This window comes from Lates calcarifer, linkage group LG10, assembly GCF_001640805.2.
Source record: "Lates calcarifer isolate ASB-BC8 linkage group LG10, TLL_Latcal_v3, whole genome shotgun sequence".
NCBI lineage: Eukaryota > Metazoa > Chordata > Actinopteri > Centropomidae > Lates > Lates calcarifer.
Genome location: NC_066842.1, coordinates 20,577,217 through 20,603,517, shown reverse-complemented (window position 1 = coordinate 20,603,517; position 26,301 = coordinate 20,577,217). Strand labels below are relative to the sequence as shown.

Genomic DNA, 26,301 nt, shown 5'->3' with positions numbered 1-26,301 from the left:
GATGAGCTGTCTTAGAGAAACTTTTAAAGGAGTTGCAGGTTTTCAATTTAATATCACTGTGCAGAGCGAGACAGGCTGAGTCACTCAGTCTCCTCCGTTTTCCTCTCTCTCTTCCCTCTGTCCTTCTGGGATGCAAAGGGGCTGATTACAGGCTAATCAGATGTTTAGATTTGTTTCTCATTTCTAGCAGCTGAGTAAAAGCATGCCAAATGCGTGGTAAAGGAGGGAAGAATGAGTGAGTGGGAGACAGAGAGAGAGTGGGGGGCAGGGAAAAGCTTTAGTCATACTGTCAGTGTGCCAGGAAATAATTAAAACAATCCTAAAAGATGCCAAGAGGAACAGGGAGAGAGGAATGCTGCGCTGTGAAGCAGGAGTAAATTGCTTTTCTTCCTGTTAATTACAGGGTTATGGTTTCCAACTGATGCAAAGAGGTGCTATTTTGCACCTTATATTGATAATAACATCTTTGTTCTGTGTTGGGTTGCTCAAGCTTGCTAATTTATGAAAATGGTGTTACACTCAATGAGGATAACTCACTGCTGGTGCCACTCTCTTTTACGTCGCCGGTGTGCCTTCTCTGTGAAGTCATGTGTCAAAGGAGTGTCCTTGCATACTCCTCTCGGTTCCTGCCAAATATTGACAATGCAAACCTTTTTATTTTCATCTTTGATTTTCAGCCTGCCGTCTCTCTGCACTCACTCCACTGTTGCTATTAAGTCGACACAGTGGGTCTTTGTTCAACGTACTCAGCGGAGCGTCTGCGGTTGCAGAGTGGAATTGGCAGAGAGCCTCATCTAGACTTTACCTGGCTCATAGCAAACAATAGTCAGCAGGCTGAAAAGAGCAAAGAAAGCCTCTGAGGCTTTTTGAAGTTGTGTAAAAGGTAAATCAAACACAGGCTGAATCCATATTCAGTCACACTCTTACGTGGGTTTTACTCGAGCTGGGATGGGACACTGGATCAGTAACTGTGGCGTGAAGACAGGCAAAGAGACTGTCCTCTCTGGTACTGCCACCCATGGAGACATGCAAGGAGGAAGTCATAGTGAAAAGGAAATAATGGAAGAAAAAGAAATGTGAAGTGGCTTCTGTCACTCGCAACATTCAGACATGATCGTTTCTCTCTTTCTTTCACCTTTTTCTTTCTTTATTTCACACACACAAAACACCTGACACACTAGTTGCTGCTTGCATCACTTATCATTCAGCACTTTGCATACCTATATTGAAAGTTCCTCTCACACCTCCATTCACGCCCACCTGCTTCCAAGTTCACATACTTTCGTCACTGGCACATACAAAAAGGCAAACCTGGACTGAGTGACAGATGATTGATGCGACATGTGCCAGCTTTTGCTTTCTCAGTGCTGTCACATTTATTTCCCCAGTATAGACCTGCTGCACTGTGCTGATACAGAGCAGAAATATGAACAGGTGTGACATGGGTAATTTGTCCACATGGCCTGGAGCAGTGGTTGGCCAAAAGAGGGCAGCTCAGCTCAGTTTAAAGTTGAAATCCAGCCCAGAGTGGCTTTGTAGGTGACCCCAGAGGAGTCACTTATTTTTCAAGCACGGTGGCTTCAAAGTCAAATTCTTCCTCTCTCTCTCTTTCTCTCTTTCTCCATCTATTTCTCTCTGTCTCTCTGAGATAAGGAAAAAGGCTAATATAATGGATGAACATTTTTATATCGCAGATCAAAAGGCATGCAAATGTTTTTGACCTCTGACTTATGTCACAGTAAATGCCCCACTTAGGCTCAGTGACGTGTTTAAAGTGAAATGCAGTGCTTGTTTCTATTTATTTCTGCCATGTCAGTTGGAAGACTTGTCAAAGCCCCATGTCAACAGAACCAAGTTGAGTACCTAGTATATACTTAAAAGATATATAAAAGATTAATTAGTGGGTCTGCAAGAAAAATAAACATCAGAAAGGAATTTTTAAACAGTGTTTTTATGATCGTCTTCACCAGCATCATTTAATTTATCCTATGAGTCAGCAGTTGTCTGGCCACTAACATCTCCATATGGGGTTCGAAGATTTGCTTAAAATAAAAGGTTGGCCGCTATACTCCAAGTAAGCTCACTATGAAAACTTGGAATCATTCGAAACCTCTCACCAGTGTGAAGAAAAGCACCGAAGCATTAATTTGGAATCACATTTCTAACCATGATGGGAATAGAAATCCAATATGCCTGTATTTGTTGGCCATTTGGTGTTGAGCAGTAGTGTACAGTCGGTTTTTAGAGCTTTTTCACTTTAAACAGCTGCCCACTGTGGTCAAAAATGATGCTATGAGAGAAGTGAGAGTGAACCAAAAAGTAAAGCTGCAGACCTTAAACCAAAACAATAAGCTGTTGAAAGACGTTGAAACACCTCGGAGAGGTCCGTTGTTAATTTAAAAATATTTATAAAAACTGCTTTATGAAGGATCCAATGCTGTTAAAGCTGCAAGTCTGTGTTTTTAAAGCATTTTTCACAATTTTATTTCTATCTCTAGGTCCCCTATCGTAGCCTGTAAGGGCTCTGAGTCCATCTGACTATAGGATAGGTCAGGTCACTGGTCTTCTATTAATGGATTGGGTTCCAAATAAAATGAATGTAGAATGAACTGTGGGTGAATGGTCCGCTCAGGAATTGAGGGTTGTGGGTGCAGGATTGGGACAGGTTTGCAAAACTGGACCTGTGCAGGACTCAGTGGAACATCAGACAACATTGCTAGAAAACAAGTAGAGTCTGGAGAAGACACAGATGTAGATGTGAGAGAATTTTCATTACACACTTACTCACAGTTCTGGTGTCAAGCGTCCCTGTCTTATCTGTATTCTCAGTTCCTCTCCTTATCTCTCTGTCCCCGCTCTGCCCCCCCCTCATTTTTTCCTCTTTCCTTGCTAGCCGCGAATTTGGATGAAAAGTACAGTTGTTACAGCCAAACACGAGTCGGCACAGCCTTGCGCTTTTATTGCACATCTCTTGATTGATGTCCTCATATCTATTGCTCACACATACTCATCTGCTCTCAGATAGACAACATTAACATTGGCGCTGTGCCGTCCCCTTTCTCTCAGTAAGTTAGACTCCAATCACTGGAAGATCTTGCTGGCAGAAGAGAGAGAGGAAACTGATAGAGAGGCAGATAAAGACAGTAAGATAAAGTAAGAGCCAACAGAGAGCGAAGACAGAAAGAACAAGAGAGAAAGTCAGAGAAACCGGGCGAAGAGAAAGGGGTAGTGAGAGAAATGTATAATAGATTTTCCTGTAATATGCTGTCATTGGCATCCAAGTGTATGAGTGTACACTTGTCTAAGTTGCAGTGCACTGCAGAAAACTGAAAATGGGGAACACTGACACTTAAAATAGCAAGGCTAAGCTTTTATGTGGTGCTGGTGGTGGAGGTGTGTGTGCATGTGAGAGAGAGAGAGAGACAGAGTGTGTGTGTGTGTGTGTGTGTGTGTGTGTGTGTGTGTGTGTGTGTGTGTGTTAAAGAGAGAGAGAGAGAGAATCAGTAAAAGGGGTATAAGTGAGAGTGTTGTGAGAAAAGTGTTGCATAAATTGAAATGAAGTTTTATAATAGAGTTTCACAGGTGTACAAAATGGTCAGCTTATCTGATGACCAAACTGAGCAGAGGTACATGACCTTCTGCTGTCTTTATAGACTCACACTCGCAGCCATTTAAATATTCAGATTGGATGCTTTTCCTTTAACCTCAGATAGTATGAATCATTATGCTTTAAAGCCTCGTAGAAACACCTGGGAATAACATGTTGCACCTGTGTTGTTTGACACTGATCTTTGTCTCATTATGCATCACTATCTTCTCCTTACCACTGGGCATTTTAATTAGCCAAACAGTAGTCTAGCTTCCAGCCTTTCCAGTCCCCCTACCTGTATTCATTATGTACCTTTGAACAACTCACAATCCCCTGAAAATGAAGTGATGCCTGCAATTTCCTGATATACAGTAGGTGTGTGGGTAATGAGCTTTGTCACTAAAAGAAAGAATGTTTTTTCACACAGTTTCATTTGATTATTGTAGTAAGCCCAAAAGCAAAGTAAAAACTATTATACAAGGATTAAAACAGTAATATAAACACATAAGCGTCTTTGCATATATTTTTACATTACGTTACATTACATAAATCTCCCCATGACCCCCCAGATCATCTCTCGCTGTAGATGGGTTCAGACTCTGAGGTTGCGAGCCACTGCCTCACTATGTCAAACCAACTTACCTCTTAAAGTCACTATATGCATGACGAGAGCGGATGGTTACAGCTGTTTTGTGAAACTTAATGTTGCACATTTGCAGAGAGGGAGATGAGGGCATGAATATCCATTACACCCCTGGAAACTCACAGAGGCTCAGCTTTAAGGGAGAGAAACAGATGAATTCAGTGTATGCTGTGGGAGTTTCATGTGAACTGTGGATGATAGACTGCAGAGCTGTGATCAGTTGGTGCATGCATGTGCGTGCAGGTGTGTTTGTGTGTGCATGACTCCCACCGTGCAATACTGACTTGAATAAAAGAGAAAAAAAGGAATAATTGAAAGCCAAACACTGAGGTTATGGGCAGTCTGTGATTATTTAAAACCCCATTATTGTAAGTCCTTATATCTAAAAGACATTGCTCATTTCCAAAAATGACTCACATGACTGTTCCACAAATGACTCATAAATGCTATCTGATACATCAGCTCTATATGGACAGTCAACTATGACAACTACATTTGATGTGTTTCTGTATGTAATAAAGAATACAAGAGACTGCATAGTAGTTTACTAAGTTACAAAGTTTACTATGCAAACATCAGCAGCTGAAATGTTCTTTTGAGAAACTTGATTGAAACTCCCATTTGTCTTAAGCTCACATTTGCTCTAACATTTTACTACATTAAATATTTCACTTAATGACACAAGAAAACTATTGACAAAACCATTTGATATCATTAGGTTGAACATCGCAACACTGACATGATACACAAACAAATGGAGGAACAAAGAAACTTCTCCATTAAGAAAGTGCCTCGATTAATTCAGAAAGACTTAACACTTTAAAAAAACTTAAAAACATTTTTAAACCCTATTAGAAATTCACCTCTAGTAACAGTGTATAGTGTTGATCCAGCAATGCTGAGTATTTATAAGAGGAAACTGCACAATACACTATATTACTACTGCTTAGAGGAGGCGCCAGCACGTCTTACTTAAGTGAAAACAAACAAGAGCAATAATCAGAATTTATGCAAAGAGCTTTCCTTTACGGTACTCAGTACTCAGCTTTTATCCTCTCTCTAAATTGGCTTTTTCCACAAATTGTCTCTCTCACACTCTGTGTATCCCACCGACACCTGCTGTTGACACTCAAACATACATATGCACACAATGTATAGAAGCATTTTGCTCCTGATGTAACTGGATTACAAGTAGGCGGCAAGCCTTATTTCTCCCTCCTGCTCCCAAATCCCTCTGAGGTGTCTGAGAACACAGAGGAACAAGGCTCAGATCAGAGTTATGAAGAGCTCATCTGTCTCAACACATCCACAAGGGCGATAGCAAAGCACTGCTCTCAGATAAAAACTTCTGTAGCTGTCATAATACATTATTTATATGCTTAATATGTACTGGTTGAGGTTTACATTACATTGATTATAGCACAGTTTTTGTTTGTAAAATTAGCAAGTGACTGCACTTTTCTTAAATTATAGTATTTTCAACTTAAAAGCATAATTTCAAGTTTGACACAAAATTAAAACTAACAATTTGTTTTTAAATAAACACTGAAAGGATGGCTTCTCAGAGAGGCTTATGTAAAAGAATTTTTAAAATCCTCATAGGTTAGTGTTGTATTATCTCTCTGGCCGTGCATCACCTCTAATGAGACACCTTGACAAAGCAGACAGATGCACTACATTCCTGCCAGCACTGGACAGGTTCCTCTGTGTCCTCTTAGTGCTAAGGGCAATCCCTTACCAAAACATACACACTTACCCACACACATAGACACACAACCCCTGACCAGGCTCTGATGCCAGCTATAGCAGCTCAGAGTAGCCCCTAAGGGCGTAGCTCTGCAGTCCAGTGGAAAGAGTAATACAACAGCCTGCTTTCTCCAACATTGGGGTCACAGTGAGTGCCTCACGACACAGCACTTTCTGCCGCTCAAGCAAAAGTCCGGACAAATCACCTTGCTGTCGTGAGAATTATTTCACAGTGCAAGCAGAATAGATTGGCCACTTTTGCATTAAGTTGTTTGCTTTACTTTTTGTTTGCTTTTGTGTGTGCGTGTTTAAAGTGGATAGTGTGTGTATGTGAAACTAAATGAGGACATGTGTGGTCATTTTGTTTGTGACTCATTTGTTGACTGATTTGTTTGGGCCTTCCCTGGTTTTAGAGATAAACACGTAGAACCAGATATGAATATTCCTAATGGCTTTTTAATGTCTTTCTAATTTGCCCTTTAAAGAGCTCTAATGGACTGTCCCCGTGTTTGCACAGAGAGGAGGAACAGTTGATCTGACTCATTTAGTGGTTACCTTTGAGCTTGCACTAAAGCAGATGGAAGCATTACACTTCTTCGGAACTTCTACTGTAGTAAGAAACGTAATAGCTTAATATTATACAGTCTGTGTAGCTCTATTGTATTTTGCGAGGTTTAGCTTTAGGGCGAATTTGTGAGTTTATGTGGAATGAAAATGAACAATTGAGGGAAGATTCCAGGAATGAATACAGACAGACTGGGCTGCTCTATTGATTTACAGAATTTTACAGTTTTTTACCTCACTCTAGAAGATGTAGCAGAACATACCAGATCAAAATGTATGTACTACATAGCACTACTTTTGAGATTCTAGTTGTTGTTGATGTCACTATAGTTTTTATTACTGTATACATATTTGTGTTCCATCAAAAATGATTTTAACATTGTCACAGTATCTCCAACTCTGTCGCCACTAATAAATACAACACTCCTTTTAATTAGAATGAACATTGACTCTGAACCTAATTCAGTCACTGAATACGTGTCCTACAAAATATATTTGCTGTTGCAGTTTAGTTGTATATAAACATAATTTCTCAGAGACAGGTTTGGCTGAGGAAACTATTGAATTGAAAAATAATCATGTCAGTTGCCTCTTGTGTCTCAAATGTTATAAAAACAATCTATTTCTTGTTACTTATCAGCTGATATGGACACCAATTCCAGTATGTGTGATAAGATAAAATTGGCCAGAGATATTAATCATGCTGTTACATTGGTCAGTATCTTACATGTATTGGTTGGCCCTACATATTTGACATCAAATACCCTAAAAACCCATGTGCATCTGTGTGTGTGTCTGCCACGGTGTTGTGATGATGACACAGTGATGTAACACAGAGATCACCGTGTGTGTCTGATGCTGTAGTCAGTGATGGGAGCAGTGAGACATAGGGAGGTTAATAACCTGCAAGCCCAGCTCTGTTTTATTGGAGGAGCTTGACTTATGAATCATGTTCTTTCTATCTGTGTGTTGGTGTAAATGCATATGTGTGTGTGCGTACCAAAGACCGAGGTGGGAAGAAAGAGATCATTTACAGTGATGTACAGTATGTATCATTATTAATAGTGCATTTAACTTCACAGCAGTACCTCTTTTGTTAAAGTAAAAAAAAAAATAAATGTTGGTTAACAGTAGTAATCACTGGAAGGGAAAGTGTGTGTGTGAGTGAGAGCAAGAGTTGAAAGGTGTGAGCAGAGGTTGATTGCAAAGCCATTTCCCAAGGCTTTGTCGCACTCTGTTAGCTGAAGAGCTCCATTTCAAAGACAATTTGTCTACTGCTGAGCACTTTGGCAGAGAGCGGCCTTGTGGTGAAGAAAGTCTGTGTTTTTGTGTGTCTGTGCGTGTGTGTTCGAGAAACTTTAAGCTGTGTGTGCCTTTTGTGCATGTGTGAGTAGTGAGTTTTCACAGAAAAAAGAGCTTATATATGTATAAGCTTGTGTGTGTGTGTATAAGCATATTCTTACAGTATATGTGTGTGTGCATATGTGTATGTATGTAGAAAAGTGGTGCTCCAGAGCCCCTAAATCAATCACTTGTGACATTAACAGAGATGCCAGCCCCTTCCAATCACCAACTACCAGCCATCAGTGACCGGCTGAGTGGCCACATTAGCAGGGTCGCGATCCGCTTTTCAGCTCGTTTTCAAGGCAATGCTGGCTTGGCTGTTCGCCCACGAGATTTTTGGAGAGGTCCTCCATCATCTTCAAACCTTAGCCCGGCTGGAGTTGCTGCTGCAGTCACACAGAGATGGAGCCTATGCACAGGAAGTGACTCCGGGATAATTTTAACACCATTTTCTCATTTGCTCAGCACCATTATTACATCTATAACTATACTACTAACAATATAACATCCCACCTCTTCACACGAAACAAATTTTAGACAAACTTAATTAAAATATTGAGTCTTGGACATAACCTAATGATTTTCTGTGGCATTCACAGCCATACTGTCACTAGTAGTACTTTGTTGAAGAGAGCAATATTATCCAATGTTATTGTATTATTGATTTCAACCCATCATTATTTCATCACCAGAACAGAGTGGAAAGAAGGGTAAATTGCTAAAATGTTGTTTTGGTTTTTTTTTTTGTAATTTTAGCACTTTAATGGCCCTTTCTCACCTCAGCACGGCACACATGCAATCATCTTCAACACACTAACCCTAACCCTAGCCTTTTTATTTGGTATTGTAGCGTTTTACATCGCTCACAACGGACTGAAACTTCTTGTTTTTAAACTTAGCAGACCAAAGTCGTCTCACTTACTCTGTTTATATCATTTTTAGAAGCAGGTTGTTTTTTAAAATTTAGTAACAGAATGTATGCACAGTGGAAAAAGAAACCAGATTTCATATGCCCTATGCCCTAAAAATATAATACTTAAAAATATCTAAATGGGAATGTTTTTCAAGGTCATGTCGAGGAAATTCAGGAGTCATACATATATATATGCATATAAAGTATTTGAGTCTGTGAGTTGCATGGAATCCCAAAATAAACCAACAGCTTTTCTGCACGATAGACTATATATTTGATCTCATAGTGCTTATATGGTCAAAACCTTTCTTTCTTTCTTTCTTTTTTTTTACTTTCTCCCAGGTATGCTGTTCTGCGAGACCCAGCAGGCTGGCTGAGTGTGAACCCAGTCAGAGGAACTGTCAACACTTCAGCCTCGCTGGACCGTGAGTCTCCTTATGTCCATGACAATAAATACACAGCCGTCTTCATCGCCACAGATAATGGTGAGTTGCAGATACCCCACTGCATGAAAACTATAGAAGGCAATTAGAGGTGACATGTGACATTTCTATATCCTATAAAGCCACTTCTTACCACCTTTCCAGTGATATAATGTAGCAGTAATCAGTAGCTAATGAAAGGCTTTCAATTTACTTCTCTAAACTGGTGCCTGGAAGATATCGTTCAGGAAACAACCATTTGGAAGTTAAAGAAAAACAATCTCAAAGTCCTGTTTAATTTTCAACTCTGAAACTGCCACAGCACCAAGAATGTCAGCAGAATCTAATTATACAAAGTTAACTTTAACTACCACTTTAAACATTAAGGTGTTTAAAGTATTTTAGGAGAATCAAATTGACTTGGATAAAGATTATACTTAATGCAGTGGCAGGTGGCCAACAAGATTTCCCACTATAGATTTATTCTCATTTGCATTTTACAAAGAATTCCTCTTGAGTGATGAGTGTTGGAGCAGAATTGCTGAAGCAAACATGAAAAAGTAGAAATATAGAGTGGCTGTGTATACAACTACAATACACACTTGGAAAGGACTCACTTTGTCGGTTAGTTTGACCTGACCACAGTGAAACTGTCATTATCCCACAGTGACAATGGGATGGCCTTAAGTGGCACTGCCTCTATAGGAGCATATGGTGGCTGGTTGGCAGTGTCAGTGGAACTGCTACTCTGAGACCTTCCAAGGCACAGATGAAAGTGTTGAGAGCCCCAGCACGTCTCTCTTTTTTCTCTTTGCCTCTCTCTCTATCTCATCGTCTCTCTGTGTCTCTCTGTCTCTTTGTCCCCCTCTCTCTCTGTCTCTCTCCTTTTCACTATCAATCTATCTGGTCTCCTGAGCTCAGGGAGATTCTGACAGATCCATTAGAAGAACTGAGAGATTCTATTAGTAGGCAGCAGAATAGCATTGTTGTGCTGGGAAATTCGGCAGCCTTAGATAGATGAGCGTTGAAAGAGGAGTAATGATGGGGCAGGAGAAGAAGGTGGAGGAGGTGGAAGGGTCAAGGGAAGAAGAGAAAGGAAGGGACATAAGGGGAGATAACAGGAAAAAGATATAGAGCTGGGGAAGTGGGTAAGGAAGAGGTGGAGAAGAGGAGAAATGGCGAAGATTATGAATGGACAGGGCAGAGAGTAAGATTAGTGTTGGAGCCAGAAGGGGAGGCAGGGTAAGGAGATACAGCTTGAGGATGCTAGGGCCCAAAATTGGAACATGTTACCTATGATTTTCAACATGACATAATTTCCTCTCCTGTTAATTTTGACAAGTTTCATTAATCAAAGCAAATGCCCTGTTTCAATCTATGCATGAGCATATGGGATCCCTATCAGACTCACAAATGTATCTGTAATTTATGATTGACAGTCGTGTGTGAACATACCACCATCTGCTACATGCGTGAAGACAACACCCGCAAAAATTGCTTTTGGGAAACGGGCCCTTGATTGCTAAACTTGTCTCTTTAGAGTCTGTTGTATTGACACTGAAAGATGTCCATGGAACCAAGTATCAACAACTGTCAAGTACTGAAAATTGACATCAAATGGTTACTCATCTCAACTCATTTTTACAACTACTTTTTCATTGATCAGATTTTTTCTGATGTTGCTCAAGTTCCTGTACAGCAGCTTGTGTTTAGAGCATATTTAATCTTTAAAAGGTTTTGCTCTTTGCTAAATTGAAAATGTTTTCATTTATATTCATCAAAGTAAAGTTTGAAAAATATAGAGCTTTTTATATATTGCTTCAGTCTCAGTAATCTCAGGCATTGTAAGGATATGCATGGTTGCTGGGTCTGCAGCCAAGCATAGCAGCTCTTGTTTCTATGTGCAGCATTGCTTTGAGTTATATGCTAAAATCAGCATGTTAATATGCTGTTAATATGCAGTGACAATGCACTGATTTTTAGCAGGTACGTTAACCATGTTCATTTTTGTTTAGTACGTTTAGTACGTGCAATAAGTTTTACATGTATTTAGTCACAAACCAAAGTACAGTGCACATTCAAATTTTGACTTTATGAAGGTGCTAGGTAGAAAGTTAAGGGATCACCAAAGTCAGTGCATTTCAGCCTAAGGAGGACGTGACTCTTTACCCAATATCATGCCAATCCATCTAAGAGAAAAAGTCACAGAATCACAAAAGTTATAGGGACACATCCTCCAAAAACCATGGGTGTCATAACAAAAAATGTAGTGCCAATCCATCTTGTAGATGTTGAGATATTTCACTGGATAAATGAAAATGTTTACCTGGTAATGGAGCTACAAATAGAGTCAAGAGACTGGCAAGATAATTAGAATCCATCTACCGGGGATTATTTATGCTTAAGATGCTCTTGTGTCCATGCTGTCCATAGGCCATTCTTCTGTACAAAATGATGTACATAAATGTAGGCAAGTAGAACCTTAAAAAATCCCTGCACCTCAAACTTTAACAACTTGCATGTGATTTGTGTGCAAATGATTGATGTGTGAGCAGAATACTGATGTCTGCTTGACCCCTGCCTCACCTCTTTTGCTGCACGCTCTGTCATCAACGGGACAAATTTGCTCCTTCCCCGTAGCGATCTGCACAATGATTGTATGATATCCCAACTATGTAGACTACCAACAGGATATCGATTGACCCTCACATCTTTATCTTTATGTGGAAGCTTCAGATGAATACATATCCACCCTGCCCTAGAGAGGAAGAGAGTGAGAGTGAGAGACGAGAAGTAGAGCCATGTCAAACAGAAAGCGAGGAGGTCAAAGGAGAGGTATATATGAGAGGAACCAAAAGACAATTGGGAAATTATATACTGGAATAGGAGAAAATCGATCGAAAGTAATAGGTTAGTAAGAGGTTAGAGAGATACCATTACATTATATTTATCTAAAATTTTCCTACCTCTATTTCATTACATGAGACAATAAAAATCTACTGCACCAACCAAGAACTTTTTTATCTGCTCAGTAACCTAAAGTTTTGTGTTGTGTAACTGAAACTGGGTTAAAAGTGTTTCTGAAATAAGAACTTTCTCCTTTGACAATGGGCGCTCCCATGGCCAGTTTAAGCTGATTTGACCTTGTGTGCTAGCCTGAAATGGGAAGTATACTCTTGGTAAATGTTTTGCATGGTTAGCAACAGATTGACTGTAGCTCCTGGTTAACAGCATGAGGTCCGGTCAGCCAGAGCAGCCCTCCAGGCAGCAACAGATGGTGAACGATGGAGCGAACATACAACAGGGAAGGAGGGATCAAGAAAGAGAGGTGAATGGCAGGCAGAAATAGGACAAACAAAACCAAACGAGAAGAGAAGAGAGCACAGGATCTGAGGGTTTAACAATGTAGTAACTAATGATAACGCTGATGTTAAGGTCAGGGGTCATCTCAGCTGGGGAATTTGCAGGAGTGAGTCTGTAGTCTGGAGGTTACACTCTGTTGCCATAGCAATCAAGTCAACAGACCACTGATGTGGGAACTTCATAAATGTGTGGTTGTCACTGCCTGTGCACATACTTGTATGCATATGCAGAAATTAGTGTAAATCTCTCTGTTTATTTACATGCACTGGTGCTCACAGTCATCCCTTCACCTGTATTTGTGCACACTGTATCCCTCCTCCCATCATGTGTTTCTGCTTTTGAGTTAATGACTGAAAAGCCACAACCCACTTTTGCCGGGGCGGCGACACCTGGCAGGCCAGCAGAGCGGTGCGATATTGTTTGAGGAGACATTGTTCCAACCTGAGCAGAGGGCTTGACAGGCTGTTTATATAAACTCTCATCAGTTGCTGCTGGTTTTGCACGGCAACGAATTCTCTTCTGCTCTCTGATTCCCCGCCGGGACGCCAGCTGTTCCCGCATCTTACCCCCTTCTCCTTCTTTCACATTCATTTTTGCATTCAGTGCTGGATGATCTGTGTGTTTGTGTGTGGGTGGGTGGAAATTGTGTGTTCATCCGGGTTTTTAATGTCTTTGTCCTGGTACATGCAGTGTCTCTCTGGCTTGCCCCTGTGTATCCACTCACTGCTGTGTGTTGTGGTTCAGTGTTTTCTCCTGCTCCTCATTTAAATGTTAAACTGCCTCCTGGTGGGAGCCATTTGTCATTGGGAGGCATGAATACATTATCAAAGCCCCAGTCGTCTGAAACACGGTTTCACGCACACACACACACTCACGCACAGGCAGTCTTTGGTGTCTGCTGTTACAGAACCTGCTATTAAAAACTCTTAAGTTATGCACGAAAGAGCCGAGCAGTGTTTGCTTTGAACACGTGGACGTACGGAGGAGAGACCTCCATTTAGACTCTGACCTGTGTGGCTCTGTGTTTGTGTCTATTTGTATCACAGTGAGACAACCTCCACACTCAAAGAAAGCTTTGTTAATTACAGGAATAGTAAGTATTACACGCACATATACGCACTCAGACTGAGCAGTGTGATAAGTCTCAGCGTTCATCACAGTCAGCTCACATCCCCTCTGGTTTAAATCAAAAACAGGAGGCAAAAGGAGAGAGGGGATCCTGAATTTTAGTAGTTCACAGAATAAACTCTTTAGTGCTCCAATGGATGTAGAATTAGATAGGACTGTGTGTGTATGTGTGCATGGGTGTGTATGTGCAGTATGTGTGTATCTGTCCATCTTTCTGTGACAGGTCTGCATAATAGGTTCATCATCTCTTCTCTCAAAAGAGAGAAAAAGACTGACAGCGGTAGCCAGGTGTCAGTAGAAGAGAGACCTTCTCTGTGCATGTGTGCATGTGTGCATGCATTCACACCTTTGTGTTTCTCTACATGTGTCCATCTTTGTGTGTCTTCCACTGTGCTGCCTCATTGCTGTACTAAGTGCTGGGAAACCAGTGTGCCGCTCATTGCTGTAATGGACTGAGTAATTTCCCTTTTTCAGGCCAGCCCAGATACAATGGTTTCACTGCTAAGTGTCTGTCATGTCACCAGCACACAGTCAGGCAGCCTGGCAGGCTAAATGCAGATAGATAGACTCATGTTGTGTCTTTAGACAGCTGTGATCAGACTGCCTCAAACTACAGCAGGGAAATAATAAGGCATGAGAGCCAGTGTGTCGGCCCAGCGCACTGAAATCCTCAGGCCGATAATAAAAAATAGAGTAGGAGTTATTGTGAAGATGAATGTTAGTATTTACGGATAGCTGAGTCTTTTAGTTCTCCAGCTCTGGCTTTTAAATGTATAATAGAAACTCTACTAAACCCTGATTTAGTTATTGATGAATCAGTGTTTGATTAATAGGGGTTTTGGGACCGAACTGGCAGATAAAGGCATAGTGAATGCTAGAAATCAGCCATGACTGCCTGCTATAACTTTCCAAAAAATCCATTATACTAGAGCCAAGAGTGCAAGAGCTAAAGAGTAGACTGTGTCTAATAGAATGGTAAATATAGTAAGGGGAGGCTCAGTGTCAGCGAGACAAAAGGAGAAACATGGAAGAAAATGAGACAAGCTCAAGAAACCAGACAAGGATAAAAGTGAAAGGTGAAAATTAAAAAATGACAGGACAGGATGGAATTTTTTTGGAAACATGAGAAGATAAAGACTGGAGGCTTTGTGAGACTGCATTTTGACCAAAATAATTGAGTTATTTGAATTCTGCAAGTGTTTACTCACTCCCCTCTTGTCTTAAGGTCACTTTCACTCCATCTATATATGTCTTTCTTGTCAATCCCTTTATAGAGACAGCCACAGAGGCGAGCAGGTTAAATACCTTGCTGAAATTTGTTCTTGCCCAGCCAATCAATTATGACCCTGTGCAGCAGTAGGCAAGGGTGATGCCAGCGCAAGGGAAGGGTGTAGGGGAGGGAATCAAGACATCTTGACCCAGGATAATGGCAGTGTAATGGGATATGCTCTGGAAAGCGCAGAGAATCACAGCTCGACACTGTCTTGCCTTCTGTTTCCTCCCCTGTCTTGCAGGACTGCCTCATTAACCTCAAATACGCAGTGTGTCTTTCTCACTTTAGTGCTTCAGAACCACCTCTGTCTCACTCCGCCTGACGCTCTCTGACCGCCTCTGTCTTTCATTTCTTGACTTGTTGTGGAACCTCTAGGGGAAGTCGCCACCTTGTAAACAGACTCACATTACGTCTGTGATTAAAGAATACCTTTGTTTCGGCTTTGCCAGGGAAGAAACGTCTCTCTCTCTGTTGTCGGCTGTTATCAGGCCCTTCTTCTCCTGTGTCCTTGAAAACTGATTCATCCACAGATCAAAAGTTATCGCTGCGCCTGGCACGCTAAAACAAACACGCCTCTGCCCACTCAGCAAGAGAGCCTCTGTCTGAGTGCAGAGATACCAGGCTAAAACACTGAAACTACTTGTTATGTGGAAAGTGACTATATTCAATATGATTAAAATTTAAAAAGTGCCCTCCACCTCCGCACCCAGCACATCTCTATCAGGAATTTCCATGAGGGCTTTCTCTGAGTAGATATCAACAGTTTTGGGTGTAGTTTTAATGACGGGGATCCAAATGAAATGAGATTAGTGTGTAGTGGAGATGGAGAGGGATAGATAATGAAAAATGAAGTCAGATGATGGAATCAGGCAAACATGGCTGATGGTGGATGTTGTTCAGTTTATCTAGAAAGTATGTCATTAGAACAACATAGGAAATCTGTCAGAGGCTTAGTTCCTGATGAAGAATTGAAGGCACCATCTGTGTGTGTGTGTGTGTTTATCTAGCTGGGCTATGCAGTGGCAGTGGCAGCGCGAGTTTGCTGTGCAGGGGTTTTAGGGTGTTTTAATTACATAGCCTCACAGGTTCTAAGTTGCTGTGAAGGCCAGCTCAATTAACACCTTCTGCATTAAAATCGGCAGGGAACTGCTGAGTTCTATCTGTGGTATTTCCTTCGTCCTGTGCACATGAAAACTCAGTACACCTCACATATACAGTACAGCATTATAGTAACGTGTGTTTAATTGGTATTCCACAATTTGGTGGTTCCTAGACACATATTGTACCTTAAAGGGATACTTTGACATTCTGGAAGAAACACATGCGTTTTCTTGCCAATAATAAATGAGAACAGCATTACCACTTTCATACCCATGCAATATAAGACTACAGCCCGCCAGGCCCGCTGAAAAGTAATAACGAAATCCCCTGTGCAGTCAGGGACTTTGGTAATCCATAAACCTCTCCTGTAATGCCAACCTGAAGTTTATGTTTGAGTTTTTGAATTAAATATTTATTACTCTATAATAATTAACTACTATAACTATTGGATGGATTGCCATGAAACCTGATACACATATTCATCACCCACTCAGAATGACTTTCCTCTTGTGCCATCATAAAGTAAAATTTTAGTTAGTCCAATACCTTGATTTATGGCAAATATTTGTAAAACTAATCACTTTTCCATCAGCCTCTGATGTACTCTGTGTTTAGGGCTGACATGTTAAACTACTAAGATGGTGAAGATGGCATTATACCTGCCATTAGCAAGCTCGCTTAAGCTAGCATGAACATTTTACTGTATTTGTATATGTATAGAATGTGGTCACACTGTATGGATTGCCTGGCTGAGATGAGTGATAGTGCGTGCCAGACTACCTCCAGATGTGGTCAGGCCATTCCAATCCTTATTTAGATAGATAGATATAGATCAATTTGCACACTGGTTCAATTTATCTGTACAGTATATGTAATAAATGTTATTATTTAGACTGTGTAGTATGTGTAAATGCGAACTCCAAAACATCAAAAGTCATCATAGTGCTGTTAAAACTGACAGCAGCTGATCCAGCTGTGCTTTGCTTATCAGAAATGGACATTGCATGGGGATGGCGATTCAGAGAACATAACCTCTCGATTTCTTCTTGATCCATCGCATCTTTTCATCACATCTCTTCTCACTTTTTCAGTGATTGTAGCAAAGATGCAAGAAACCAGTAAGTCATGACAGTGTGACAGTGCACCAGCATGCACAATACCAGGACCCTGAAAGTGAATCAAATAATGGTATTCAGCCATTATTCATTTTATTATTTGAACCTGAGATTTTTCCACTGGGACAAATTAAAATGAAAATTAAAGTAAAAATAAAATTACTGAGGGACAGTGGCCCATATTAGGGGAATTAGGTTCAGGTGTGCAGATAGGGAGAACAGGTGTCTGTATGGCCTATTATTATTTTTGAATGTATAACTAATATTGGCTTAGTGCTGTTTGTACAGTTAATAGAGCTCATGCAACAATACAAGTAAAAGAAGTAAACTGTTCTAAAGGAGCTTATAATACTTTTGGATTTTGGCCCTATAGGCCATTAGATCTTGCCTAAGTACTGTGAATAGTTTAACAAACTTGCTAATTAAAGTTGTTTCACTCAGATGTGTAGACACTTTTTTCATTGTGATCTGGCAGCTTATCACAGGAAAAATCCTTTAGCAGAGTTTTTCTGGGAAAATACCAAAAAAACAAAATCTCCCAGGGAAGGCAATTTTAGTGTTTAATTAGCTCAAAAAGAGCTTGCAGTGTAAGCCTACCTTAAGCTGTATCAATACCCTCTTTCTCCAATCACTTGGTATAATAGCCAGCGACTGATAACCCAAACTCTATTCTGAAAGTAATTTGCCAGACTAGCAGCGATGCACCTGTCCCCAGCACCGCTTCTCTCCCTGAAGTCATCTCTCTTAATGACTTGTGCCTATTGTAATTGGCTCTGGCTGGTTTCATTTACAGTTCTGATCAGCCAATCAGATTAGCAAGGTGTCATGTGATAGTGTTTGCTGTAGCCCTGAGGAGTCTGATGAGTGATGGGACAGAATGAAGTGGGTTATCTGAAGGGAGTTTTAACAAGGTCTGGGACTTCTACAGTGGCAAGATGGATAGTGAGAAAGTGGAAAATACAAAACTAGATAGGAGACCATGTTCCTCAACATTATAGTGAGTGCATAGAATGCCAGAGGTAGCTACTCTTTCTATGAAATACACTGACCAGAGGAAAGTAGTGGCACGTATGAGTCCTTTTCCATTTTAGATACTGATTTTTACTTAGACCATGAGAGATTTTTCCCTCCCTTAACTGAGGCAGGCTAAGTTTTGTTTGTATAATGTAATTTGTAAGTATTTTACCCGAAGAGGGAAGAAAACCCAATCTAAAAGACATGACATAAATTTTAACACACATTTTTCAATTTCAAGTTCAATCAATATTTGATTCACTATGCAAAACCTTGAAAACTAAGCAACATATGCTCCAGTATCTCTCATGTCAGGAAAACATGCATATTTACTTTTTTTTGCACTTGTTTTTTTAGTTCAAGTTTCTTATGCTTCCATAGAATTTCATGTCTTAAAACAGACAATTTTTTAAACCTGTTTATTGTTAATAATGTTATGTATACACGTACGTTATGATATACAGGTACGATATACTAAGTGTTACAAGGTTTTTTTTGTTTTTGTTTTTTTCCTGTTTCCTGGGTTGTGTGTTGTCTTGCTGTGTGTAGTTACATATTTTGTGCTGTGATTTGTCTTCTGGCCATATAATGTTGGTCTGCACTGGCTGTGGAAACACATTTGTTAACCGAGGACCATACAGCACTACACTGTTCAACACATTGCAAGGGAAAAAGAAGCATCCCAGTGTGATTGTATACGGACCTCAAGATAATATGTACCCATTGTGCGTGTATGTGTTTGAATGGAGTCGTGCAGCAGTTTTAACAACAGTGGACTTGGTGAATTTGTTATAGGAGATGCTGAGAAATGGGAAAATGCAGCAGTACATGTGTGTACTGTGGTTCAGTATTGTGCAGGTGGTAATAAAGGTTTTTACTGTTTCGCTGGAAGACACAGTAAAGTGACAGGAAAAAGATTTAAATAGATTTAGGTTGAATTTTCCAGCATGGCAGACACTTCATATAATCACATAATTTCCCAAATCACTCCACTTCAAAGCTCCTTTCCTCCTGCTCTCATCTCCTCCCTTTCTCATTTGAGATTTTGCCTTCATTTATCTTTTCTCATTCTCCTCTATTACCTTGCTGTAGCCCACCTGTGAATTAGTCTTCCTGACTGTTTAGCTGCAGCGTGATGTATTGTGACATTTTCCAGTGAGCCATTCCTCACATGCGAGCCCTGCTGCTGGCTTCCTCTAGTCCCTGCTTGTTGTTATTTCATTTCCTTCATCATCTACTTTTATGTGGCTGAGGAAAATAATCATAGTAATAACAATGCTGAATATTTTTAGCCAAGGGCATCGTCCACTGGTTGTTTGTACCTAAGCTGTCCTGGCATTTAATGGTTATTCTAATGAGAAAAAGAAACATAGCCAGATAAGAATAGTCATTTTTCAGCTTTGTCCTTGGTGACAAACTCTACAAGTGGGCTTGTTATAATCCTGTGACTTCACTGGTGGCCGGTGCACTTGCCAGACTTATTTCACAGTAAGAGAAACTTATCAAACGTATGACTTTGCCAAAAATGAAAATGGAACTGGCTGTACTTTTTTCCCCTTCAAATTTGCTTCCTGCCCTTACCTCCTCTCATAAAACTTCACAGCTACAACACATTTTCCCCCAAGAGGAGAGACCGAGCGCAAACAGATCATGGATTTTATACTCACCATACCATGCAGGGGCAGAAATTGGTACATTTCAAACTGCTGCTAGTCACAACCCTTTCATTCCTTTTCTACAACAGCGGGAAGAGAAAGTCAGACAACAGAAAGAAAATATCAAGTGATAACAACAGAAAGTGACAGTCAAACAGAAAGGGAGCATTAGCCTAAAGCCAATGTGTTGGGAGCAAAAGAGTACTTTGGGGGCAGGGGGAGATAGAGAGATATGAGGAGAAATCAGGGAAGAGAGAGAAAGAACGCTCTGTTTTTAGCCTGTAGCTGTGGATTAGCTCTGACAGCCCCAGGAGTCAATCAGTCAGTTTGCACCTCTCATCTCTGGGCAGATGGGAGAATAACAGGGCTGTCTAACTGCTAGCTAGGGGCAAGTGGAGGTGTGGGGAGCCGTGGTGGACGATGGAGAATGGAACAGGAGGGTGAAGCCTGAAGGAGGAGGTTGGAGGTGATAAATCAGCCTTGCAGAATTTCCACGACTTACTTGAAAATGCTTTAAAGGCAGTAAAATATTACAATAGTACTAATGCAAAATGAATACATGTAACATATCCTGTATTCATACATTTCTGGGAAATTATACCCACTTTTACCCATTATTATGCTGAGTCAGTTAACTAACACTCCATGGAGTAATTTCATATCAGTAATGTTTTTAATTTGTTTTAATTTTGTATGTGTATGTTTCTTTTTCCCAGCAGACATTATGCAAATTGCTGTTCAAAAGTTAAATTTGAAGTTTCCTGTGATTCTGGAACAGCTTTTTTCTGCTCTTCCACAAATTTCTGGCTTCAATACGTGCTCAAATTTTAATAGTGTCATCAGAGTTTTAAATACTATTGTGCTTCCAGCAGCACAGGAAAGCAGTTGAAATGTTTAATTTAAAAAAAATCTAGTCTTCTCTGTGTATCAGTGACTGACTCTCTCCAGTTCAAACACTTGATACCTCATGATATGTCTCCATCATCATCTAAATCATTTATTGTTTATAATAGCATGTCATTACTTCTTGGAAGAATTATGCTCTACATCTACCACCTGAGCACAGTTCAGTCTGTCAACTTGAATGGGCATCGTCAGAACGTGAAAGTTCATCTCAGAACAGAAGCTTAAAATTAAGGTGGTTGCAGGGTGGAAATGGAGCATTAATTGGTGTAATTCCTGCTCTAAAAATAATTTATCAGGATCAGTATCCAAAAGTTAATTTTATTTTTTGACTGTTAATTTTTATGTGAACATAATAAATCATTAATTACCTCATTTGTACAAAAAACACCTTTCACTTGAAGCAGAAATTGTTTGGCATATCCAAGTTTGGAAACTTATGGACTTATTGCTGCAACCTAATTAAACCCCAACTAAAGCAGAGCAGTCTGTAAAAAAAAGACAGGAATATATGTTTATGTCATTTCAACCGATTAGCAAGATGCAACTTGTCAGAACCTCAAAAGTAAATGGATTACTTTAAATTTGACATAACATAACTTAATTATAGACACATTGGGGTGGGATTAAGTTTTACAATACATTGCAAAGCACAGGGTCTGCTGAGGGGAGATAGACTGTAATAAAGACAGGGGAGGCATGGATTGTGAAGATGTTTCTTTGAATAAAAACACAATATATGGATGTAGTGCTGCAGATTTTCAGCCATGCAAATGGTGTGAGTCTAGGGCTGCCGGTGTTGTTCTGTTGGTCCATCAGTTATTTGTTATTATGCCAAATGACACATTCTTGTATGTCTCTGATAACTGAAAGCTTAATGATAACAGACAAATAGACATGCAGCTTTACTGGAGCTGTGCATTGTTAATGAAATGGGCACAGACTGGGAACAGCATAGCAGTGAACTGCCATAAACACTAGTCATTTGCTGTGGCTGTTTTTTGATTACTATATACCCACCAAGATGGCCATTAAGACCGACAATTTGCATTTGGAACGTAGCAATTCCCGAACAAGAAAATAATTGAGTAAGTCACTCTGAACACAATTCTTATCTGACTTTCGAGTGGAAGAGAGTGATGCCTTAAATAACACACAAACGCAACACTGCAGGATAACACACACAGTTCCTGAGAGGCAGTGAGCACAGAGCATTGTCCTAATTTTAATCTTGTTTTACATCAATGTGGCAAATCTGTGCCCTCTGTTCTTTGGGCTCAGAATTTTGCGACATTATTTTTGCAAGAAATGTACATGGAGATTAAAGCCTGTGTTAATTAGATAGGAAGTCCCTGCTGCCAGCCAAAACAGTCCATCGGCTTGATGTGGCAATGAAAACATTTTTGAAACTGAACAACTCCAGCAAGACAATGAAAGGACAGCCTTTTATGCTTAAAGGTTTCATCACCCTGAAAATTATCATCTGCTTTTGGCATCACAGCAAATCCTGCCGTGTCCCTTCTTCTTTTATTTATCATCTACTTTACTTTTTATGTTCTTTTTAGTGCCTAACATGCAGAGGTGGGCAGGCACGCTGTAGCTGCAAAGATCCATAAATTGCTGTCTCCTTTAGGAACTTGCAGTGTGTTTAATCAGAACTTTTGTGACAAAGCGGTGTGAAGCAGAGGCCAGCAGACAAGCTCCATTGATGCTGAGGCAGGCTGATGATGACACGGGCATGATGTAATGGAGATAAGGAGGAGTGGAAAAAGAGAAGAGCAGAGAAATAGAGTGATTAGGTGTGGGGAGTATTCATTTAGGAAGACAAACAGCTTCATTTAAAGCTGGCCAAGCACGGAGACGGCCTCTCCCACTCTCAAATGGGTTGAAATTTGCATCTTTTCTCTGATGGGGGATCCAATCCTCATCCTCACTCTCTTGGTCTCATGTTTCGAGTGATAATAGATTATCTAGGGTCTCGCCTGAAGAGCCACTGTCTTTGATTTGCTTTTGAACACATTTTCTGTCTTCTTTTGCTGAAGTAATTCCTCTCTACTCTTGATCTGCTTCTGATATTGTCACAGCTATACTTATCTACGGTATATAAGGGCTGTTTGCTGTTTTGTTTCATTCCGCGACTACATACAGAAAAGCAGCCGAGTGCAGAGATAGCAGTCATTTCACGATTATTATACAGTAGGATTGCCAAGCTCGCTACCATTACATTTGATTTCTCCCTATCTGCTGATGGTTTTGCAGCTGGGAATGAAATTAAAGTTTTGAGCTTAAGGAACAAAAAGAACATGACGATTATCTGCTAAACACTCTCAGCAGTTGTAGATATGATTTCTCTGCAGACTATCACAAAGGAATTTTAAGTTGAAAATGCTGTAGTTGCAGGTGAGTATAAGACAGCCTGCTTCTGCCATCCATCATTCATTCCTCTTGTGTCCTTTGTTCTGTCTGAAAATCCTGAATTGCTACACCCACCTGGTGTTTTTATTGGGAGTTTAAAAAAATCTAATGGAAATACATTTACTTACTGTTATCACTACTACTTTGATATTGGCTCAGTGAGAGTATTTCAGCTTTGTAGTGGTCGCAGACTCTGTGGGTTGGTAGGACTGCAGGGAGAAGGAGTGGACTTTTGTGTCTGTGTATGTGTGTGGGTAGGTGTCTGTAAGGGTATATGTGAAGTTGGATTACTGCCATTATCCTAGAGAATCAGCACCTACGCATGCCTTTAAGGTTTCCACTACACATGACATATTGTGTGCTCATGCATTTACACAAATAGTAAATATTTAACACTTGGATATTTGCCTGCCGGAGGGATTTAGCAGCCTGGGCAACACTTATGTTGTTTCAGTTTAAGAGGTTGTGTGTGAATGAAACAACTTGAATGGAGATGATGAATTTTCCATCTCAAGTGTTTTCAGGTGTATTTGATATTTATATTATTTACTCTGGGTTGTTCAAGGTATGCAGTCACTGTACATGTACAGAGAGAAGACTTCCAATGTGTGGCCGCTACAGTGCAAATGTAAAGCCTTACTATATGTATGTGATATCTAAATGAAAGGCATTATGCTAGCCTTACACTTGTGCTTTATTAATTTTGAGTTCTTGTAAGAAAAACTGTCAGAAGATCACATGCATGGGAGAGTATTAAGAGCATTACTCAGTGTCTCAATAGTCTGGAAAAGTAAAATGTAGAGTATGTAAGTTGCACTCGTTAGCGTTACTAGCTAAATAGTACTACCTACAGTATTAAACCAGTGTTACTTCCAAGGCCAAGGAGTGTATCAACTATGTTAAATTAATTTGTGGGGTTATATAAAAGCCCTGTTACAACTAGCAAATTGACTGTGTAGTATTTCCCCACCACAAAGAAAGTCAATGATGGAAATTATCAGTGTATGCTGAAGTTAGCTGCTCTGTTCTGCTTTTTATTGGATTTGGGGTATTTACTTGCCAGAAACCCCAACTAGTGTTACCTGAGATAGCCTTACATTTGTCAAACTCGTTGGTTCTTTAAGTCTTTTCTTTTATAACATTGGAAGTAAAAATATACTGTTTAAAATGACAAAGTATGTAAGCTAAGCAACCAAATAGGCAGTAGGTAATTTGAAGGGTGATGAGAGAGGATGCCAACCTCTTCTTAGCGAAAATGACCAAAATACATCCTCCCTTGTTAACCTGCCATTCACCTTCTCCGTCCCTTAATCGCAGAGTTGCATTCATTAGTGCAGGGGCAGAGGGGTTTTTCAGCTGAATATGTAAGTCTGCCTGACTCATTGATCCTTTAATTGACTGAGGTTTGTGCAAGTTGGATGGATCTGAAATATCAGTAGCCTAATTGTGCTGTGTATTTAAGCAATATTAATTTAGAGCAAGCGCCTCGGTCCTGACCGCATCACTGTCGTGCTCAAATGACGTTAAAGCACACCCTCGAGTGTAATATTGCAATTATACAACTATTACCAACAAAGTAAAATGTATAATCAAAATCTGTTCATGTTACGGGCAATTTGCTCTCAAATTAAAAGGTGTTTGCGAGTGTTTTTCCCGTTTCCACAGAAATACATGGGGTCTGACTAATAACTGGAACACAATCAGTCACATCAGCGGACGCCTATGTGTAATGGAATCAAGTTTACCACTACAGCAAATAATCAGACCCTTAGTAACGACCTAGCAACAGAAATGATCTTCTAGTCCCAGATGAGTGAACTCTGAGCTGACGTTAATGCTCTTCAAGGTCTCAGAATTTATCGAACTAAATCAATAGCCTACTGCACAAATAAATGCTTACTTTTATCAACCACGTTATAACAAGATGCTGCATTTTTTACTCACACAGATGTAGCTTCTGCAACCTCAAACTTTTACATGAATTTTAAGTTATAGCGCCATGTCACCGGCACAGCTGATGGAGAAAGCAGAGGCGATTGCGCTGAGGTCCACAAGCATCACTGAAGTGACGTTAAAGCACACCCTTGAGCGCAATATTGTGATTATACAACTTTTACCAACAAAGTAAAATGTATATGGCGGAGTAATATTTTTAGTGATGAGTAAGGCGTGCTGTCATGCTGATTTGAGCACATTCTAAATGTCCAATCAGATTGCTTGGTCGGAACTATGTGTTGTATAAGGACAAATACATGGTGCTGTTCATGGTGCTGAAATAGCAGACAGATTTGTAGTTGCCCCTTTTTCTTTCAGTCACTTTTATTTTGGATCTATAATATTCTGTAAACTAGATACTATAAATACTCAGTTCTATACTGTATTGTACCCTATATACTCCATAGAATAGTGTCACCTTCATGATCAAAATGACAAGTAGCAATGTGTAGTCAAAAGTAGGTGAAGGTCATAAACACATACTGATGTCTGTTTGTATTCCTGTATTATTCCTTTAATGTTTCTTTGATCGTTCAGTAGTGTCTGTGCTACTGAAAATATGGTTAAGCCATTCTGCAACAAATGTGCAACAAAAATGACAAACAGTTTTTTGTTTGTTTGTTTTTTGCTTATCACATACTAGCTCTGAACTGCCATACATATTAGGGCAATATATTTTTTTTTGCCCATGACATGCAGCCTCAGCCTTTCACCGATCATGTAGCAATCAAGTGCATTTTTAAGACCCATTTTACAAGATTTTTATTTTTCTTAAAGTCAGAAAATACAGTGTCGGTCAGAGACAACTATTGATACCAACATACATATGGAGCTAATGTTAATTTAATCAGCAAGCTAGCTACGAACAGCTGTTACAGCTGTCTTAACATCAACAGGTGTCAATTTAGGCAACAAAAATAAAGGCCACTGCTTAGAAATTCTTTTATCTCCTTCTGAAATCAAGGATATAAGGAGATAAAAAATAACTTAGAATTTAGTGATAAATCTGCTGCTGTTATGAGTCTAAACTGAATACATGAAGTTACAGGGCAGTTTTTTTTGTTCTGTTTAAAATTATGTCTTGTTTACGATACGACTGACAAACCTGCCTAATATGA

General features: G+C 39.9%; 1 protein-coding gene across 1 annotated transcript in view; it reads left to right on the top strand.

Moving 5' to 3' along the window:
* The window catches only part of cdh13 (cadherin 13, H-cadherin (heart)), a 268,476-nt gene that overhangs the window by 224,127 nt on the left and 18,048 nt on the right, over positions 1–26,301 (top strand). The window contains exon 11 of the mRNA XM_051073553.1: positions 9,142–9,284. Within this exon, the coding sequence (XP_050929510.1) occupies positions 9,142–9,284 (143 nt within the window). The remainder of the gene's footprint in view (positions 1–9,141; positions 9,285–26,301) is intronic.